Genomic DNA, 20264 nt, shown 5'->3' on the forward strand with positions numbered 1-20264 from the left:
AAGTGTACAGGTGCAATATCTCATGTAATTGACCAATCAAACCCATTGGATTTAATCTCTTATGAGATTAAAATCCAACAAAATGTAGATTGGGATTGTCAATCAAATCACGCGCTCGAGGAATGCGGTTGTGTACTTGTGTTGAGATCGGGGCAGGTAGCCACCTGTTCCAGCAACACGTCCTCACAAAGTGTTGTTTTTCCATCTATACTTTTGATCTTCATCCGTTTCCGTTTACGTTTTGCCAATTATGTTCAGTGAATGATATTCTCTTCATGGTTATCAATAAAAAGTTATTTGCTCATTTTTGTATTTCAATCTTTGACGTGATATAAGATTTGGTTACTAGTTAGAGTTTGATTATAAGAAAATTAGATGATAGGTGAAGGGAAAATTTATCCTTTTTACATGATACTTAAGTCTGTTTACGGTTTTTGACCAACTTGACACTTTTTGAAAGTTAGGATATTCACCCTACAGTGACGCATTTGAAAGTTTATTGGGTTCAACTATGATATGGAAAAGATATGATATCTGAAAAACATCTGACCAATCAACTAGAATTATAAGCGTGGTAGTAAATTAGGTGTTATTTATCAAAATTCATGGGTAAGGGTTTTAATCGGTCAAAACTCTTTCCATACCATATATTTTCCGCATCATAGAGGGAGCTCATGCGCACATTTTCTATGTAATTAGCCATGGTGATCATGGGGAAATCTGTTCCAAAACCGAATGTGGGATCGTCTCTTTGAATGCGAACGTGGGGGTGTTCGGTTTCCATTATGGTGGGAGTAAATTACATATATGCCCTTTATATGTATAGACATGTAGGGATAGAGCCTGCCCAATGAAAATTTGAGTAAAAGAGACTGTTAAACGTGTCATGCATGGCAATATCTCTAAGACAAAATTATTTATAATTAATGGGCAGTTTATGAACAGTTATAAGTGGATAGTTTATGAAGTGAGAGTAAAGAACTATCCTCTCTTATGCCCGTAGTATGTTTAGACAAGAGGGGTAGAAAATGTCCAATGAAAATTCTAGAAAAAAGAGGCATTCACTCTTTTATAAGTAGTATAGATAACACACACACATGTATATGTTATTTATATTGCACTTTTATAAATTTGTTATATTATTTATTTTTTTATAAAAAATGTATATGTATGATGAAAACAGTTGAAAAGATACTTGTATTTATTTTTGTTTTTATTTGTTTAAATTATTATATTTTATTTTTCTTTTAATAATTTATTATTTTTCAAATCAAATCAAATTGATTCAAATTTGAATATCCGACTTCCTCACCATAATTTAAAACTGATTCGAAAGCAAAGCTATTTTCTTATCTAGATGGTGAGTCAATGATCTAACTTTTCAAAAAAAAAAAATCATGATGCCATAATTGAATAATAAATATTTTAAAAAGATAGAACACAAACAATGAAAAAGTATAGAATTTTGTTGCATTTTAGAACATTTGTAATGTTATATATTCACCATAATAAATAAAAATAATTGTTAAAATAATTTTTTTATTTATGACAAAAAATGGATCACAAAATTTAATAATAATAATTGTTATTGTAATTTAAATTTTCCACATGCAATGCATGTGCACATTTACTACAATCATTTGAGTTTATTTCTAATCATATTGTGGCTTTTGTTAAATTTCAATTTTTATCTTAACTATTATATATCTAAAATTCAAGTAATTAATATAAAAGAAATTTCTCATGTGCAATGCACATGCTTAATTACTAGTGTAAGAAAATGACAAAATGATAAGTCCGTCAGCGATTTTCCCTCACTGCCAAGGTGTCGATCGTTGCTAATGGACCTATAACTGGATGTGCCGCTACTTGGTTTGCTATGTTCGAATGAGATGAGAGGGAGATAAAACCCTTGCATAGGGGTATTTTAGGTATTAAAAAATACGAGGGATTGGCTGGCTCCATTCTATTGGAAGAATTATTTCTCCAATAAGTGCTGAAAAAAAAACAATTTCAAGTCACTTTTAAAAAAAATGCTTCTTTTAACAAAAAATACTTCTTTTCCACTTTTTTTACCAAACACATAAAAACACTTAATAATCACTTCCCAACTCTTAAATAGAATATTTATTAAAATTACTTGAGAAGTGAAATGAAACAGGAGCTAATTCATTCCATCTAGGGAGTTTTATTAGGTTTTGGATTTTATTTATCGATAAGTTCACTTCCCTTTGAATTTTGATTCATTACTTCCCTTTGAATTTTGATTCATTCCCCTACTGTTACCGTTCCCTAAAAAATACTTCTTTTAAATCCTCACACCGTACTCACAACTCTTTCAACCCTGCAATTGGAATATCTCTCCATAAATAAAAATCTAAGTGCGGAGATGCTCCAAATGCACGGCTTATAAGTGTTGTGAAGAATGTGCGAGGACTGAATCGGTCTCGATTGATTCGGGCGCCAGTGTGCTACTTGCTTCTGTACGCGCGCCTAGTGGTGTATAAAAAGGGGAAAACGCCTGGTTTAGGAATAGTCGAACCAACAACATAGAGTGCTTTCAGTCTCAGGAGTTGAAACGAGACGAGCGAAGGGAAATAGGCAAAATATGCATTCCATTCGCAGATTTCACGCACTAGGGCACCAAAACCCTAACCTTTGGACTAGCATCAGAAGATTATCGTCTGCAGGTTCTTCATTGGAGCAGAAGGTCGAAAGTCTTCTTGATTCCCTATCTCTCAAATCTGGTATGCAAATTTCTCACCCTAAATTACGTTACTACTTTAGATGGATCAATTAAAAAGTGATCTTCGATTGAACTCGTTCTATTTCATTTCGATTTGTTTTGTCATTTTTTCTCGTACAGTTCATCGGCCTTTCCATTCGATCTGATAAATTTACGCAAGAATGAATTCATTTTATCTGTTCGTTTCTCATCAATTAACTTGGCCTTTGACTACATTTGTTCAGACTGTAAAGGTTGTATTGGCACGGATTTCAATGCAAATTCTATGTTTGGATTTATATTTTTATAGCTCGAAATTGGATTCATTCTAATGGTTACATGCTTGTTTGGATGTGGGTGGTGAAATGTGAATGAGTAGGTGGGACATTGGTGCAGAACTGTGGGGATAGTGAAGTCGGGAGGATCGTGATTCAACTGGCAAATGAGCGTAAGCTTCGGACTATAAGCATAATCGAGGACAAGCCTGGAAATCCCGAAACCATTGAAGAGCTTAAGGCCCTTGGTGGGGATATAATTGTACCAGAAAGCTACACCAAAACCTGGTACTTTTTCAACACACATTTATTTATTTTTTTCCTTCATTTTGTCCTGAAACCTATGTTATTTTTACAAGTATATGGGGTCTCTGCCATTCATTTGGCATCTGGACCTGCCGTTCATAGTATATATGTAACACAGCTGAAACATCAGTATAGTTGACTGTGGATATTGATTGGGCCATCAACACTTTTCAAATGAAGCGAAAGCTAGGATCATTGAATTGATTTGGTGCCTTTTGGCTGGGTGAACCCCTCTCCCCCCTCAAAAACTGCAAATGCTATTAGAGGCCGGTAGATTACAAAACTAATATCCTCCTATTCTCCTCAACATCCATATTTCTATCACCATACTGTAACATATAGGGAACCTATACTCTTCCAATTATCCATGCTTGTCTTTAGAAAAAATGAAGTTTTTTTTTTTTTCCTATTTAAATTGAAACTCTTATTCAAGTTGGAAATAGAGGTCTTTTGAACACTCAGGGAGGGAAAAGACCAACATGGTCACTTAATCTCATTGCAATACAAACCATTATCAATCATTTACCTATACTTAGCTGCTCCCTACGAATTGAACTGACAAATCTACCACTTTATTGTCATTATGGGAGGAGAAGGACAACTGAAAGAAGGAAAAAAAAAGAAAAGAAATGCTGGTAAGATGTGGTACACCCTCTCCTTTTGGCTTCAACTGGAATCTTCGGTTTAGAAGAGGCTTAAGGGAAAATGAATGCACTTCCTTGATAGAAGCAACTTTCCTGGATCCAAACCTTGAGGACTCTAGAATTTAGACTTGTTCCTTAGCTGGTCTCTTTACTTGTTCCTCATTTTTCAAACTTCTTGTCTCACCTAACTCTCAAGGAGTGGACTTCCCAGTGAAAGAAATTTGGTGTAAGCCTGTCCCACCAAAAATTCAAGCTTTCTAATGGGAAAATTTCCTTGGTAAGGTAAATATTTGTGATATGTTGTAGAAAAGGAGGCCTTTTTCTTGCCTCTCTCATCATATGTGCTTCTTATATAGGGGTAGTGGAGAGACCCTCTCATATTTATTAGTCTCTTTTTCCTTTGTATTTAGGAGTTTTTCTTTTCTCTTTCTGGCCACAGGTGGGAACCCCCTAAGAGGTGGTGGACATTTTCAACCCGAACTTCTTGAGGTAACCAAAGAAAAGAGGGAAAGTATTGTGGAGAGCTACTAAGGCAGCAACTGTTCGGGTTGTGTGGGAAGAAAGGAGCAACAAAATCTTTATCGGAAAGGGCAAAGCTTTGGAGGAGGTAATAGACTGCATAAAAATGAAGGTTGCACTATGGGTTAAAGACTTCGGATTGCTTCCAGATTTTTTCAATCATCGATATACTAAGAGCTTGGACTGAGGTAACACAATCTTCTAGAGTTAAAGCGAGGGAGAATAAGAGTGGAGTGGAAACCCCTGGAAGGCAACAAAGTAAAATTGAACTTTGATGGGAGCTCCTTGGGTAACCCGGGTGTGGCAGACATAGGTGGTGTAATCAGAAGCTCTAGGAGCATAATCTTGGCCTTATATTCAGGGCCACTTTGAATTGCTAATTCACTGAAGGTTAAATTGATGGCTTTACTTCAAGGACAACAGTTAGCAAAGCAATTGGGCTTTAGATAGTTGGAGGTGGAAGGGGACCCAAAAGTAATTATCTCATGGGAAAGGTGTAACAGACATACCCCGTGGACTCTTAAACATGTTTTCAGGGAAGCGGAAAGAATTGCGAAGGATTTAAATGCTGAATTCAAGTGGGTGAGGAGTGCAAATGTATTAGCTAATTTCTTTTTTTTTTGATAAATGAAGGTATTTTATTAGGCATAGGAGAAGTGTATAGTCAGCCTAAAAGGAGGCACGAGATGTTACCTCGCCTTAGAGCTGAACACTGATAAAAAGCACACTCTAACTGGAAATTACAATTACAAGGTAGCCCAAAACAAGTCACCCCTTGATACCCCATTGTTTAGCCAAAGAATCAGCCATAGCATTTGCCTTTTTGCTGACCCACTGGAAGCTAACTATCACATTCCTTGTCAACCAATTAATTTTCTTCAAAAGGTCCCTATAACCCCAAAAGACTGTTTATGGATTTGACAAACAGCCCACTACCACCTTGGAGTCCCCCTCAACTATAAAGTTCTTGACTCCCAATTAGCTAGCAACCTGTATACCTTGCACCACTGCTAATATCTCAGCCCTTATCTCCAACTCCTGCTGGTCTTGAGAACAAGGATAGAATGTTGTTGTCCTTGTCTCCCAGGGTCCCTCCCATACCCGAGGGCCCTGGATTACCTTGACTGCTTCCATCAAAATTTAGTTTAATCACTCTTTCTGGGGGAGGCTTCCATTCTGCTTGTATTCTGTTCTTTGTGGCAGTTGTGGATGCCATTGCTGCCCAATTCCTCCTTAAATCGTTGTAAGAGAAGTTCACGAACAGATCTGAAGTTTTCAACCAGAAAATTGTCCTTGTTAGCATACACTCCTTTACTTCAGCAAGACTTCTCTCACTCTTGAAAAATTCTAGCATTTCTCTCCTCCCAAATTGTCCACAAACTAGCTGCTCTTATGCACTTCCACATTAAGTTCCCTCTCTTTGTCATTCGCCCAAAGGCAAATGGTTCAAAGAGCATATTTACTTCAGAGGGCAAGTTCCACCTGCACCCAAATGGCGTTAAAACCCAATTCCAAATACTACCAGCAAAAAAGCAAGATATTAGCAAATGGTGACAATCCTCACTCTTCACTTTACATAAAAAGCACCAGTTTGGGGACAAACACATATAAAGTTTCTTCTTTTGCAGAATTTCCAAAATATTAGACCTGGCAATCGGGTTGGGTGGGTTGGGTTTGAGTTGGGTCAAGGTATTTCAGGTTGATTTCGGGTCAGGTTGAATTTTGGGTTGGGTTGTCAAATGCTAGACCCTAAACCTAAATGTTCGGGTTAGGGTTGACCCATGGGTCAATTCGGGTCATCCCAAAAAATAATTGAAATAAAAAAAATTACATGAAAAATGTCAAAATTAAAAGAATTAACCTTAAAATTCCAAATATAAAATAAAAACTTGAACATTTAACAATTTAAAGAGTAAACAATAAAAAGTAAAGACTAAATAGAAAAAAATAAAGTGTGGAAATTTCTAAAATGCAAAAATAATCCCAATTAGACTTGACAATTGGGTCAGCGGGTTGACCCATGACCCAACCCAACCCAACCCATTTTTTTCGGGTTGGGTTGGGTCGGGTCATTTTCACATTTAGGTAGCTAAATATGAGACCATAATCTTGTTTTTTAGTGTTGGGTTGGGTCGGGTTCATGGGTTGGGTCAACTTTTTGCTAGGTCTACAAAATATTGATCTTACCATAGTAGATTTCCTAATAGAACATAGCTATTTTAGGAGGAATTGGCCTTGACGATATCTCTTTAACAGGGAAAACCCAAGAGGAGGGAGAGGAACAAGGGGATTTAAAGAAAGAGGCACAAGTGAAACAACCACTCGGGGTCAATGTCCAAATTCTTTTATTAGGTTTAGGAGGATCCAAACACACAAACTCTAGAAGAAGCAAGAGCTCTAAAACACAAACGGACTCATCATCCATTAGGCCTCTATGAAACCCAAAATCCCAATTTAAGGCCAAAGGGAGAATAGGAAGAGGGGGGGGGGATCTTGAGATATGTTTCTTTTTAAGGAGGGAGATGGAATAAAGAGATGGGAAACGATCTTTTAGAGGCTGAGTGCCCACCCAAATGTAAAAGAGGACAAAATTTCTAGAGTAAACGTCATACCTTACAAACATGAGGAATTTGGGAAGAGTGCTAGAGATTGCCTTTTAGGGCGATGTAAGTAAAGCCCTTCGAGATACCCCAGCATCCCAACCAATGTTTTAAAAGTGCAAGGTGCAAGGCGAGGCACACACCTTTTTGAAGAAGGGCACAAAAATACAAAAAAAGGCTAAAAAAATACCAAAAAATTTAAAAAATATTAAACATAATATTAATAAAAAAATATAAACTTAAATTTTAAAATAAATGTTTTTAAAAACCTATTATCTAAAATTAAAATACATAAACATAACATGTAAAGCATATTCAAATGAAAACTTAAAAATAAAATTAAACATATAAAGCATTTTCAAGCATGTAAAACCCACAATCTCTTTTTTTCCTCAATTGCATTACTTAAAGTAGCTAATGTGATGTAAAACCCACATGTTGCCTTAGTACCACGCCCCTCGAGGCAAGTCCGGACAAGTCCATGTTATGGTCTTAAATTCTTATTTCTCACATAAAAAATAATGGTTTTATAACTTTAGTTGCCTTTCAAGAAGATATTTTATTGGAATGAATGAATGAACAACATAAGCAAATGGGGGGTTTTCGGAGCTTCGACGCCTTGGTTGAGGTGCAAGGCACATCAAGCGCATGCCTAGGCGCACCAGATGTGTGCCTTTTGAAAGGGGTGTGCCTAGGGGTGGCAACAAGCCGAGCTTTTCACTACCTGTTTGAGCTCGACTCGATTCGGTTTCAACCGAGCTCGAGCCCAATTCACTGGCTCGATTATTAAGCGAGCCGAGCTTGAGCCTATTAGAGCTCGGCTCATGAGGCTCGCGAGTCGGCTCAAATATATATATATATATATATATATATATATAATAATAATAATAAAATTATAGAAAATAATATATATAATAAAAATATTATATATTATTAATTATTATAATTCCTAATTTTTTAAATATCAAATAAAACATATTTTTATATATCATTTTTTATTTTTATAAAATATTTTTTTCTCAAGATCGAGATCGAATTGAGCCGAGATCGAGCTCATGAATTTTTGACTCGAGCCGAGCTCGAGCCTTGTAGAACAGTCTCGAGCCAAGCTCGAGCCTTGTAGAATAGTCTCGAGTCGAGCTCGAGCCTGGTAGTATTCGGCTTGGCTCAACTCGAATCCACCCCTAGGTGTGCCTAGGACCTGGGTTAGGCACATACCTTAAAATGCGCCTCACCTGTGTGCCTGGGCGTGCCTTTTAAATCACTGATCCCAACCGGAAACGGAACAACCATGGATACTCTTTACCACTTCATACCATAACCTTTCTTTTTCCAATGGCCACCTCCAAAGCCATTTACCTAGAAGAGCTTCTTTCTTGCACACTACATTTCGTAACCCTAGTCCTTTTGTGCTTCAGCTCACCACTTCCCACCTAATCAAGTGATTTTCTCTCTTCCCCAGGCTCCCAAAGGAAGTCCCTCATCAATTTTTCTGGCCTCTTAGCCTCCCTGTTGGGTATCCTAAAGATTGAAAGGAAGTAGACCGGCAAATTGGCTAGTGTTGCTTTAATTAAAGTTACTCTGCCCCCTAGAGAAATATAGTTTCTCTTCCAAGCTGCCAATCTCTTTTCGAATTCCCTCGCTAAACAAGGGACTATAAGGCAACAACTTTATTGGGTTTCATTGTAAACTACCTTTGGTTATTTTGAGATGACATTCTGGTCATCAAGTTGTACTATTCACATATATAATTGATTTAATAAAATTAACTTTTTCCTGATAAAAAGGATTTGAAGGGTTTTGGAATGTTATAGGCGTAAGTGACCTGTTTTTACAGATTATGGCGCTCCAAATCTCTCAAGACCCTACATCTTAGCATGCTATCCCATGGTACTAATAATGAGTGATTCAGATATGTTATACAAGATCGTCTTCGGTGAACAAGTGCTGTTGTATAGGTGTGTGCAATTGGTCGGGAAACCTGCCCCGCTATCCGAAATTCATTTAGCATGTAATTTGTTGAAGAGCTAGCTTATCTCAGAACTTACATATATGGAAGCGCAACTATTCATTGATAAGAAATTTCAAAGTTGATTCTTTTCCTCTCTCTAGAATGAGGAAGGAAAACAGAGATAATATGGATATACACAGATTGTTTTGTCACTAGAATTACAGTGACGTTGATCAGGTTCTTCTTTGTTGGTACTATGCCTCTGCAAACTTTATCGTTGCAACATCTTGCAAAAAAAAAAAAGATTTGTTTTGGTATATACTGTAGGTTCATTCCTCTAGGCAAGGCATAAATTCTATTAGATGCATTTTTAGACGACATAAACATGATTCTTTGCTAGACATGATAAATAGGGGTTCTTAAAGATGACATGAATTCTAATAGATGCATTTTCAACTATCTCTGTCTGATTGTTTGCCGTAGTGAGAGTAGAGAGACAGAAAGAAGAAAAATACAGAAATAGTAGGGTGGGTGGAGTGAAGAATGTTTGTTGAGTGTGTGGATAGATCTAATTGGATGCCTGCTGTTTAGATTTCAAAATTTGAAGAACAATAAAGGGTAAATTTGACATTTCAGCCTTTCCCTCAAATTTTAATGATGGTGTCAATTGTCAGAAAACCTAGGGGTACTTTAAAGGATTCTGCAAACAACAAGGGTGTATAAGTCCATTTCCTAAAACTTAGGGGTAGTATAAGAGATTTCCCCTTATTATATCATTAAAAAGACATAAGTATCCTGATTTAGAAAAATTTTGCCTAAATTATAATCGTGACATACTTATTAACAATTATACATGTAGATAGATACATACATGCAAACAGACATCCATGTTAGCAACATACATACATTTTCTACAAGAAATACATACATACATGCATAAGCATATAATATTTACATTAATACGTGTTTATATAATACTTAATACATAAATATGACGTTAAGTCGCATCTGGGTTGGGTCGGATTGGCTAAAACCTCAACCCTAACCCAACCCGACCTTTTCAGGTTGGGAGGGTGGGGTTTGGGCTAACCCAACCCAAGTTTCCGCTCCAGTGACAAGGTACTTGGGTGATACTTTTTTTATATACAAAAATCTGGTTAGCTTTGTCTTGTTTTCTAGCATTAGTATTATCTTCTCTAGCTGAAGTGGCAATTCATAAACATTAAAAGTTATCTATCTAACATGAAACAGTCAAATGTTAAATGTGGAATTACAGAGGCCCATAACATGAAGTTCATTCCAGGCTTCCAGCAAGCCCAAGAAGTTGGTTGCCAATTCATGCAGACCTAATATGAAAGGCAAGATATTCAAGTTGAATCCAATCTTCTCAAGATTCTCATAGTCAATCAGATCTTTTGGGTTTTCAACATTTGTTGAATGCTTGAAGGATTTAGAAGATTCAAATGTTCTTTTATTAGTCTCATTTTTTAGGAAAATTGGATATATTCTAGATCTCATAAGAGATATTTTGAACTCTCTCTATAAAATTATAAATCCATATAAACACTCTTTTGAGAAGATGGATGAATGAATTAATGAATTTGAAGTGCTATTGTAATTTTATGGTTTTGTGCTGACACCATTAGGACCTATCCTTAATTTACTGCAGGTAGTTTAATCCTTTACTGACCAATAGTTATTGAATCTGTCTCGTTATTCTTGATTTACTTTTCATTTTGTTCTTATGTTCTTTTTGCATTCATGGATTATCTCCTCAATTTTTTCATTTTTCTTCTTTCACATCATTTTCCTTTACATTTTTAAATTAGCAAATTTCTGCAACCAACCCTGGGTAGCATAGTAGCCATCCTCACCAACCATTCCTATTTACTTAACTAGCCCGGAAGCTTAACTTGAGCTAATCTGACCCATTTATCACTTCTATTATCAGTTGTTCTATTGATTATAATCTTTAAGTTCTGTCCAACCTAACCTAAAAGAGGTTAGGCAACTCATTCAAATAATCATGTTATTTCAGTTCAATTAGATTGGTTCAACATGGCTAAATAGCAAAGTAGATGATCTTGCAAGGTTGGAAGTGGAGAGGACCTGTGTGTACAGTGGCAGTACAATACTGAGAATTTTGATGTGCATTGGGCCGGCACTCTTTTTCTCTTTTTCTTGTTGTTACATTTTTTACCTAAAAATATAAAACATGGGTCTATTATAATTCCTATTTACTAGATCTGTACAAAATAACCAATGTGATGATGCTGGATGTGCATTGGGTTGGCACTCTTTAGCTCTGTTAAGATCTGTACAAAACATCCATGGTTAAAACAACCAATGTGATAATGCTGGATGTAGTTTCTTGATAATTGATACAACTGAAATTATTTAATAGCAGCAGTTTGATATCGTGGGACTCATAGGAGCATCTTTTGTTCTTTGGGGAAGATCATGATTTAGGAATGCAATCAAGGTTTGGTTTTCCCAACTTCTGTTATTATTATAGTTCCTATTTACTAGATGCTAGGGGTGCTTCTATAGATTCTTTGTTATCTAAGAGTAGGATAATGTACAGAGTTCTACACCTGTTGTTGGAGTGAGATACCAGTTGATGCCATGGTTTAGGATTGAACCTTGAGTTGAAAGTCATAAGGTTCTGTTGATTTTGATTTACACTGGTCAAACAATATTCCATGAGTTATCGTAAAATTGTCTCATGTTTTTTGAGGATGTAAATTCTGAGTGTTAATGCCATCAACATGGGTTTTGAAAATGACCTTATTAGATGCTCAAAATATGGTAATCAGCAGGCCAATTTTTTCCCTTCAAAATCCTCCCTTCCTCCAACCCATAGGAAAGAAAAAGAAGAGTAGTCCTTGAGTGCAGTCAATGTGATAATGGACTTCTCAATACTGTCCTAATTACTATATTGGTTATTGCATGTGAAGGAGTCCATATGCTTCTAAATAGCTATTAGCTTGCAGCAGTTCTCTTGGGGTTAACACTACATGTTTTTAGGATTTTGGTAGGTCTTTCTTGATTGTCAGGACTTAGGTCGCAAAAACTTTAAATTAGCATTAGTGACTTGAGTCACTTGACTCTTATTAGGATCTAATAAACTGGATGACAACCTTTTCAGCTTTCTCTTTCTCACTTATCTTCTTCACCTTAGTGCCACTAATTAAAACAAGTCATATTCTTACTGTTATTTCTTCCACCATAGTTCACCAAGCCAACTTTGATGCATAAAGGCTTGGATGAGGTTAGGCATATCTCAGTTCCCTAACTCCCCATGGTGACAGGGGAGCATCTCCTAATTCTTAGAGCATTACCTGTAAGACCACCATGGGTTTCTAGTGCAGGATTGAAGTGTGGCTGATATGCTCAGCTTAAGGAAGAAAACATCAGCAAAATAGAGGAGAATTTAGGAGGGCATGTGTGGCTTTGAGATTTAGCCAGATGCACTCAAATCTATTCAAGAAGAAGCTAATTTCTCCATTTCTGGCTTCTGAGGAATAACAGGTATTTCTTTGAACTTGTAATACAACTGCTGCCAAGAGGCTTACAAGATATTTATGTAGTTTCCGAAGAGAAAACATTGCAAAATTTCACCTACGTCTTCACTCTAATTGGGCTGCAACTTGGATGGGTCTAACCCAAACCTGGTCCAGCTCAATCTGATCTTTTGGATGGATTGAGCCTGAATTTTTGGGCTCTAGATTGGAAACTCAGGCTTGAACTCAGCATTACCTTCTACTATATTTGACCCTGGTGTATACATGTACATTATTTATTTACAACTATAATAATGTGCATTTACACTAGCATATACAGTTCTGTAATATATTTACACTATGTAACCGATTTTCAGCTTATGCCCACAAATGTCCACCCGGAGCTAAGCAGGGCCCGAGTTCTGGCAGGGATTATGTCAGGCTGGGGCAAAAATGCAGCTCGGGTTGGGCTAGGCCTAGGTTAGAGTTCTTAGGCCACATTTGGCCCTAAACCTGGTGATGTGTCCAAATTGGAACCCCCTATTCCAGTATTGATCTAAACCAACCACCAATCAACTCCATTAGAATTAGACTAGAGTACCTTTAAGTGAGCACTTTAAAATTACATAACCAACTTAAGCCAATTTTAGAGGTTAAATTGACTCTATGCTACATGGATGGGATGCCCAAACAAAAGGAAAGAAAGGCTAAATGAAGAGAAAAAAATATTTGGATCCTTCATTTTTTTTGGAGCTGCTTCATGCGATCTATATTGCTAAAAATATACAAGGGTTGTTGGTTCTGACCTGCGTTAATTTTTTATTCTTCCTCCTTTACCGTTGTTTGTTCATATCATAATGCAATATAAAAGCTGGCCCTTCTCAGCTATTCCAGCCTTTTGCTACAGGTACATGAAGCGCTTAGTGAGTGAGCTAAGTCCAGCAGCAGGCTTAAATTTCATTGGTGGATACCAAGCGACTGCTGTCTGCAAGGCGGTGGCTGATGGGGGCACGTTCCTTACATATGGAAAGAAGCTACCAAAGTATGTTGAATACGAAGGAGCGGTTCGTAAACCAGTTGAGTGGAGTGTATTCCTGAAGGAAAAGAAGCTGAAGGTGTTAAACCTGTAGGATATATAAACAAGTCCAGACCTCTTGTAATTCCTAATAGGTTGTGGATTTGCCCGCCTAAAAAATGTCTCTCACCCTCTCTCTTCTTGGTGAAAATTAAGGGGGAGTTATTTTTTATCTTGTTATTTTGCCTTGAACTGCTTCTACTCTTGTTTTGCGGAGTTTCATAAAAGATGCGGGCATTTGCTTTGTTAAATTTATTTCTTGTATGCACGTATGAAATTTAGGCGAATTCTATGGGTGACCCATCATATTCTGATTATTATCTAATTGAGTAAATTTTTGTTTGTATTTTCTTTTCGATAGCGACTGAGGTATTTTGTGAGGAGTCGTAGTTACCGTGATCTGGTCCACAATACCATTTTACGAATGCGATTTGCTCGAATAACACTGACGGATTTAACCGTTGTATCGAGATAGAAACGTGGTCATATAATTGTGAGCTCGGGGTTCAGTGGTTCACCAAGGTGGCCAAGCTGACAAAGAACCACTAATACGTAACCTGACCGTCTCTTGAACTTGTAAAGAAAAGAAGTAGAGATTTAGTCTCAGTTTGAAGGAGTTCTATTTGCACTGTACATATTTGTATTTGTATTCTTTTCAAATTGAGCTTTAGGGAAAATTTCTAATTACTACCCTGAACTTTGGGTATAGTGTTATTTTGGCTTCCCAACTTTAGAATGTGACAATTCAGTATTCAAAATTTCAAAATATGTCAATCCAGTACCTATTATTAAATAGCTTAAGCGGCATTTGAAAAAGACAAAAAGTCTGCCTAGCATATTTTGAGTTTGAACTGTTAGTAAGGCTGCATTTAATAGGGGGAATCAGTATTTTGGTTCAATTTTGCAATAGTTTGATAAAAATGTCATTGTACTGAAAATGATAGTAAACTTGTTTTTTGTTTTTTGTTTTTTTTTTCTTGACAATTTTGTATTCAAAATGGGAGCAAAATTTGCTTTCAAAATAGTCTCGAAATTCATATTTGCATCCCTCACAATCATAGTGCAAAATGCAAAATTTATCAACGCAAAAGGGAACTAAATTTGCATATTTACTTTTTGACCAAATTTGCATCTGCTTTGGTACATATGCTTTTTGCACTCTCACCGAAAGCAGCCAAGTAATAAAGTAAGGCCACTGCAGCGAAATGGCAGTATACCTGACATTTACTATTCTTCATCCTAAAGACATTTGAGCTTTAGGGGTTTTAAGAAGTAGTTTTATTTTTATTTTTATTTTTGCTACAATATATTACTCAATTAGGCTCAGTATAAATACATACAAAATAATACAAAATGCAAGGGTTTTGCACCATACATATTTATATTTGTATTCTTTCCAGACAGAGCCTTAGGGCTTCTCCTCAAACAACAAAATTTGGGTAATCATCCAAATTCATGTGGGTATTTAATTGGTTAGATTTTTTTTTCATGTTCCATCCCTTTGCTGCACCACACAAATTGAGGAAGAGAAAGAAATATGGGCCTGAACCGATAAGTAAGCCCAAGCTTAGCCTTTAACCATGTTCCATCCCTTCGAGATCAGATCAATGTTAAGTTGAAGAAAATAGGAAAGGATACTTTTTTCATATTGGATTAGTTTTAAGGATTGAATGGTTCCAAGAGGAATTAAAGGGGATGGAATAGCAATGAGATTGAGGACAAACAAAGAGGAATATCCTCCCTCTCTTAACATGGTTTCGGCTGGACCCGTTCCGTCCCGGTTCCCACCCCTAATCGTCCTTTTCTATGTGATGATTTTTAATGCAAAATATCAATTTCCAAGAAGCTTCCTTAGTTCCCTCAAATCCTTAATGGGCTTCAAATGGGCCCATTTATTTTGTTGTTTTATATCTCTTGGTCATTTGGGCATTATTAGAACTTGTTTGGGAGGACTTCAACGTTGATTGAGCTGACTTCAGTGAACCACTTCGAAGAAGCTATTAAAAATAGCTTCACCGGAAAGTCATTTTTCCTGTTCGAAGAAGCTACCTTGCAACGCGAGAAGCCGCTGCCTGAATTTCATTACTGAAACGACATTGTAATAATGACACAAGGAGATGGAGAAAGAAGTAATTTGGGCCACTCCTAGAAAGTCTATTTAAGAAGAGAGATGGCGATCCTTGTTCACGCCAAGTAAAAATGGAGAAGCTTTCTCTGTCACTCATCTTCGCTTCTTTCTTATGCTTTCTCGTATCTTGCGATGGGTCTGAGTCACCCCAATTCACAGTTGTTTATTCTGAGTTCGATTTTGAGGTCAGACTGTATAACGAATCTTCGTGGATGTCGGCTCCTGTTCGAGGAATCTCGTTCGAAAAGGCGACCAGAGAAGGCTTTCACAGGTTATTTTGAATTATATGTTTGAATATTGTCGTCGCAGTTGTGTTTAGGAAAAGAATTATGGTTGCTTTCTCAGAGCAGGGAATTATGGAAACTCTGTTACTATTCCGTGATCATCTAGCTGTGTCTTATTCTTTTGCGGAATCCATGGTTGTTTTTCTTTTAATACTTATTATGCCATCGAAACTAAAGATTCAAATTGCTCATTTATTTACTGAATTTAATGAGGTTTTATGGGGTTCAGTTACTTATTTTATACTCTGTTCTTGCACTGGAGATGGTAAGGATCATTTCCAGTTTCATGAGGTGTTGTCACCTGAACTGTACTTCACCTATGCATTTTTGCATGGATAGCTTTTATTTGACTGTATGGTTTGAAGGGTTCTTTTTCTTTCCTCTGGGGTCTTGGAAGTTGGGAATCCACTTGAGGAAATTGATTGTATGAAATTACGTACGACCGGCTTTGAAGCATCCATTGAGCTTTTAAAGGTGTAAATCACTCATTATTCTCAAAATTATGCATCACCTTGAATTAAATGATTGCCATTGGATGCTGCTTTATTGAAAAAACTTCTTTACAATCTTTTCTGAAGTCGGTTTCTGTTCTTCATTTGGATAAAAACATTTCTGAGTTTCGGTCAGCTTTTTAAATTTTCCTTCAAAGGCTCAATTTGGAAAGAGTATAAATGCAAATATGTACAATGCAAATACATACAAAATAATACAAAATGTAAGGTTCTGCAGTTGCACTCTACAAATATGTTTTGTGTGTATTTTGCACTGTAAATATTTGTATTTGTATTCTTTCCAACCTGAGCCTAAGCGGTTTCAATGAAAATGTCTGTTCTTAAGTATTATAGAGAAAGTTACTACATATATCTGTTGATGTCACCGCTTCATGGTTGATTCCCTAATTTTAATTGCCTCATTTTCATATATGCATTTCTTTTCTGATGAAAAGTTAAGAAGTGCTCATGCTCTTTAAGCCATTTGCTGCAGCTTTTCTTTTTCATTTTGAGGAAAGCTTAAAAGTAAAGGTGCTTTTCTCTTCTCATCACAAACTTTAAAGGCTTTGGAGTTAAAATGTTTTCAAAAGCACAAGCACTGGTTTTGTTGAGTTGAGATCTCAAATCTGAATATGCAGGTAAATATAGTTGGCCAAAGTGGTACTAACATGCAGAAATTTTCATATATTGATGTGCAAAACCCCTACTATAACAATAATTATTGTTGGCCAAAGTGGTACTAACTTTGATTCTTAACTTACACGACTGCTTCTGCCTTAACAAACATCAAACCGGAAACAAATGGGTCTAAATAATTTGAGACATTTTATGCGTCTAAAAGATATCAGGATGTCTACTGGCTGGCCCACCCAGAGCTGACCTTGCATCTTGGGAAGTGGGTAGTTCATTGTGTAGAAGTTAGGAAGTTGCCAAGGTTTGCTAGGGACAATTCTATTATGACAGAAGTAGAAGCTCCTGCAGCCAGCTTAAGTAGATCCCTGACAGGAAACTGAACAGCTTGAGACCTAAGCATCTGCAAACAATTGCCCAGAAGAGAGTTTGGATTTCCTCCTCACAGAATGGTCCCAACACCTACCTCACAGCATGTTGCAGCCGCACATCAGGAACATTTCCGTACTTGTATGTTTTCATCCAATGAGAGATGTAGAGATATTCCCAATGCAGGGCTGCAAGTGCTGTTATGTTGGTGTCAGGACCATTCTGTGAGGAGAAAATCCAGATTCCCCAGAATAATGCTTCGTTTTGGATTGATTGGTGCTTAAATGATGTTTAGATGGACCCCTTCCTGTCAGGGAATATATTGACATTTTTTTTGAGGGAGAGGGCTTTTAGGGCACACATAAATTCACCCTGCAATGTGCCAATGCATCCAGCACCGATACTGCTACAAGGAGCCTGTGAACTTGTGTCTTGTGGGGACAGCCCTTTTACAGTCCAGGCTGTTGAATATAGACAGCCAAAATTTTCCCCACTTTGATTTGGAACTTACCATACTGTTATTAGTTAATATGGGTTCGCTTGAAGATTGTTTTAAATATAATAGGGTAAATTGCTGAAACCTCCCCTAAAGTTTGGTAATTGCAATAACCTCCCATGAACTTTATGAGACAGTTGCAAGTAGACCCCTTCTGTTAGAATCCTCTAACAAGAGACATGAAAATATTCAAAATACCCCATACAGTTACTATTGTGGTCTGTTTCTACAGAAAAAAAAAACAATACAAACTGTATAAACAACAACAAAAAAAAAAAAAACGAGAACTTAAAGTTTCAGGGGAGGTTTCAACAATTTACCCTATATAATTTATACCAAATTCAATCAGGTAGAATGTGGTTCTGGGGTGAAATCATCAACTTTTTTGTCACAATAGCATTTACAGAATTTCTCAACCTAAGATTTGAGTAGTCAGTGCTTGATTTTGTGCATTTGTGTTTTCAATTGGATGTCTAATGTTTTTTCAATTTGATATTGTATTGTCTGATCAATGATAAAAAATCGTTCATAAAAAATAATGTGGCTGAAGTCTCCATGTTAAAGCATAGAAAGCCAATCCCATTAATTCATCTTGTCACTGAGGCCATGGTATGTGTGATGCGCTTTTGGTCTTCTTTTAAGATCATCTGAAAACTGATCGTGCTTTCATAAATTAGGATCATGTGTATTGAGTTTATTCTGGGTGTTATATATTTATGAATGGGATATGCCTTCACAAATACATATCCAGAGGTCAACCTCATTCATTCTGCCACATCTTTCAATTCCCATTAAGTTTTACGTTGCAGAATATTCCAGTATATCGAAGGAGGCAATTTGAACTCTTCTAAGATTAGAATGACAACTCCTGTGCTGACAAGCATTGTCCCAGAGGCTGGGCCCCTGCATTCATCAGCCTATGTTGTGCGGTTCTACTTGCCAGCAGAGATCCAAACTACCCCACCTGTTCCCCTCCCTGAACTGAACCTGCAGCTTGATGCAAGGGGACATATGTGTGTTGCTGTCAGGAAGTTCTCAGGGTTTGCTAGGGATGGTAATATCGTAAAGGAGGCAGAGAAACTTGCTGTCAGTTTGAGTAGGTCTCCATGGGCGAATTCAACTATGACTCAAAGCAAGGATTCTTACTCAATTGCACAGTATGATTCTCCCTTTCGGCTTATAGGACGCCTAAATGAAGTGTGGGTGGATGTTGCTGGATCTGCACGTAATGGGTGTGGATTCAGTAGGGTTAGGGTATCTACATACTAAATGCATGGTTGCAACTTGCAACTAATCTGAAAGTCTATCAAAGGGCTAAATTAAATATATATAGAATGTTGGATATTTCAGTCTCCTTGTATCAGTGTATGCTTTATATGTACATATAAAAAATTTAAGTAGACTATGCTTTTTTAAGTGTATGAGACAGTATTTGCAGCAGATCTCATTCAAATTTTCCCTATGTAACAGGTAATATCATGAAAAGACAAGAAACTAGGGTGACAAACAGATTGGATTAAATTAGATATTATCTAGCTTCAACTTTGAAATGTTATTGTTTGGTAATTTATTGGTTGGGTTCATATTTAACCAGTGTTGGAGGACTCAGATCGGACTGAACGGTTGAATGTGATCAAAGTCCAGATGGATTAGATCGAATTGGATTTAAGGTAGAATCCAAAATTTGGATTTGAATCACATCTCATCCATCAGATTTATATCACATTTCAATTGAATACTGATTGTAGCATTAATAAATTAAACTAAAATTATCAAAATCTTATATATTGTTAGTAAAATAAACTAAAAATTACTCTGTTACGAGCAAAATACATTGAAAACGAACCAATGACTCTTTAATAAAAGCCTAAAAGGAACATAAAACCTCACCTAAAGTTTCTGATAATCATAAAAACCTCCCCTGAGGTTTCTCTTTCATAAAACCCTTCCCTGTAGTTTACTAAAAACCTGCAGTTACCTCTTCCATTTTGTTCCGGTAAAGAAGACTTTAAAGTTACAAAATTATTCTTACAACTTATTAGAGAATCTTTCAATTTAATTCAGAATATCAGATTTGCCCTTCTAAAGTTTACCATATATACCTAATGTTTTTATAGAATAAAATTACTTTATTCTTTTCAATCTAATTCAATGATCTTTTTAGTGAATTTTTTTTGGTGTATTTTAGTAAATTATCATCTAAATTAATAGATATAAAAGTAAAATGGGCACTTTCAAAAAAAAATAATGCATTAGAACAATGTTTCT

The 20264-nt window shown here is 36.4% G+C and overlaps 2 protein-coding genes and 1 long non-coding RNA gene across 3 annotated transcripts; all 3 read left to right on the forward strand.

Moving 5' to 3' along the window:
- Positions 1–2438: 2438 nt before the first annotated feature.
- On the forward strand, positions 2439–13849 carry LOC148862749 (uncharacterized). The gene is made up of 3 exons (XM_088981613.1): positions 2439–2747; positions 3105–3288; positions 13431–13849. Exons 1-3 carry the CDS (start codon positions 2609–2611, stop codon positions 13651–13653), a joined length of 546 nt encoding a protein of 181 aa, XP_088837739.1. The 5' UTR covers positions 2439–2608; the 3' UTR covers positions 13654–13849.
- LOC148862750 (uncharacterized) lies at positions 3303–11398 on the forward strand. Its single transcript, XR_016110918.1, has 2 exons — positions 3303–3576; positions 8907–11398. It is a non-coding gene; the product is annotated as an uncharacterized LOC148862750 (long non-coding RNA).
- A 1711-nt stretch (positions 13850–15560) lies between the features above and the next one.
- Positions 15561–19417, forward strand: LOC148862751 (uncharacterized). Its single transcript, XM_088976945.1, has 2 exons — positions 15561–15997; positions 18806–19417. Exons 1-2 carry the CDS (start codon positions 15798–15800, stop codon positions 19263–19265), a joined length of 660 nt encoding a protein of 219 aa, XP_088833071.1. The 5' UTR covers positions 15561–15797; the 3' UTR covers positions 19266–19417.
- The last annotated feature ends 847 nt before the right edge of the window (positions 19418–20264 follow it).

Source organism: Nelumbo lutea, chromosome 3 (assembly GCF_056320005.1).
Source record: "Nelumbo lutea isolate HS-2025 chromosome 3, American lotus-T2T, whole genome shotgun sequence".
NCBI lineage: Eukaryota > Viridiplantae > Streptophyta > Magnoliopsida > Proteales > Nelumbonaceae > Nelumbo > Nelumbo lutea.

Bases quoted from the DNA above. Each gene is read 5' to 3' on its own strand.
- LOC148862749 (XM_088981613.1), top strand. From the start codon at position 2,609: ATGCATTCCATTCGCAGATTTCACGCACTAGGGCACCAAAACCCTAAC. The intron at 2,748-3,104 runs GTATGCAAATTT...GTGAATGAGTAG, and splicing joins TTCCCTATCTCTCAAATCTG to GTGGGACATTGGTGCAGAAC. The intron at 3,289-13,430 runs GTACTTTTTCAA...CTTTTGCTACAG, and splicing joins GAAAGCTACACCAAAACCTG to GTACATGAAGCGCTTAGTGA.
- LOC148862751 (XM_088976945.1), top strand. From the start codon at position 15,798: ATGGAGAAGCTTTCTCTGTCACTCATCTTCGCTTCTTTCTTATGCTTT. The intron at 15,998-18,805 runs GTTATTTTGAAT...TTTACGTTGCAG, and splicing joins ACCAGAGAAGGCTTTCACAG to AATATTCCAGTATATCGAAG.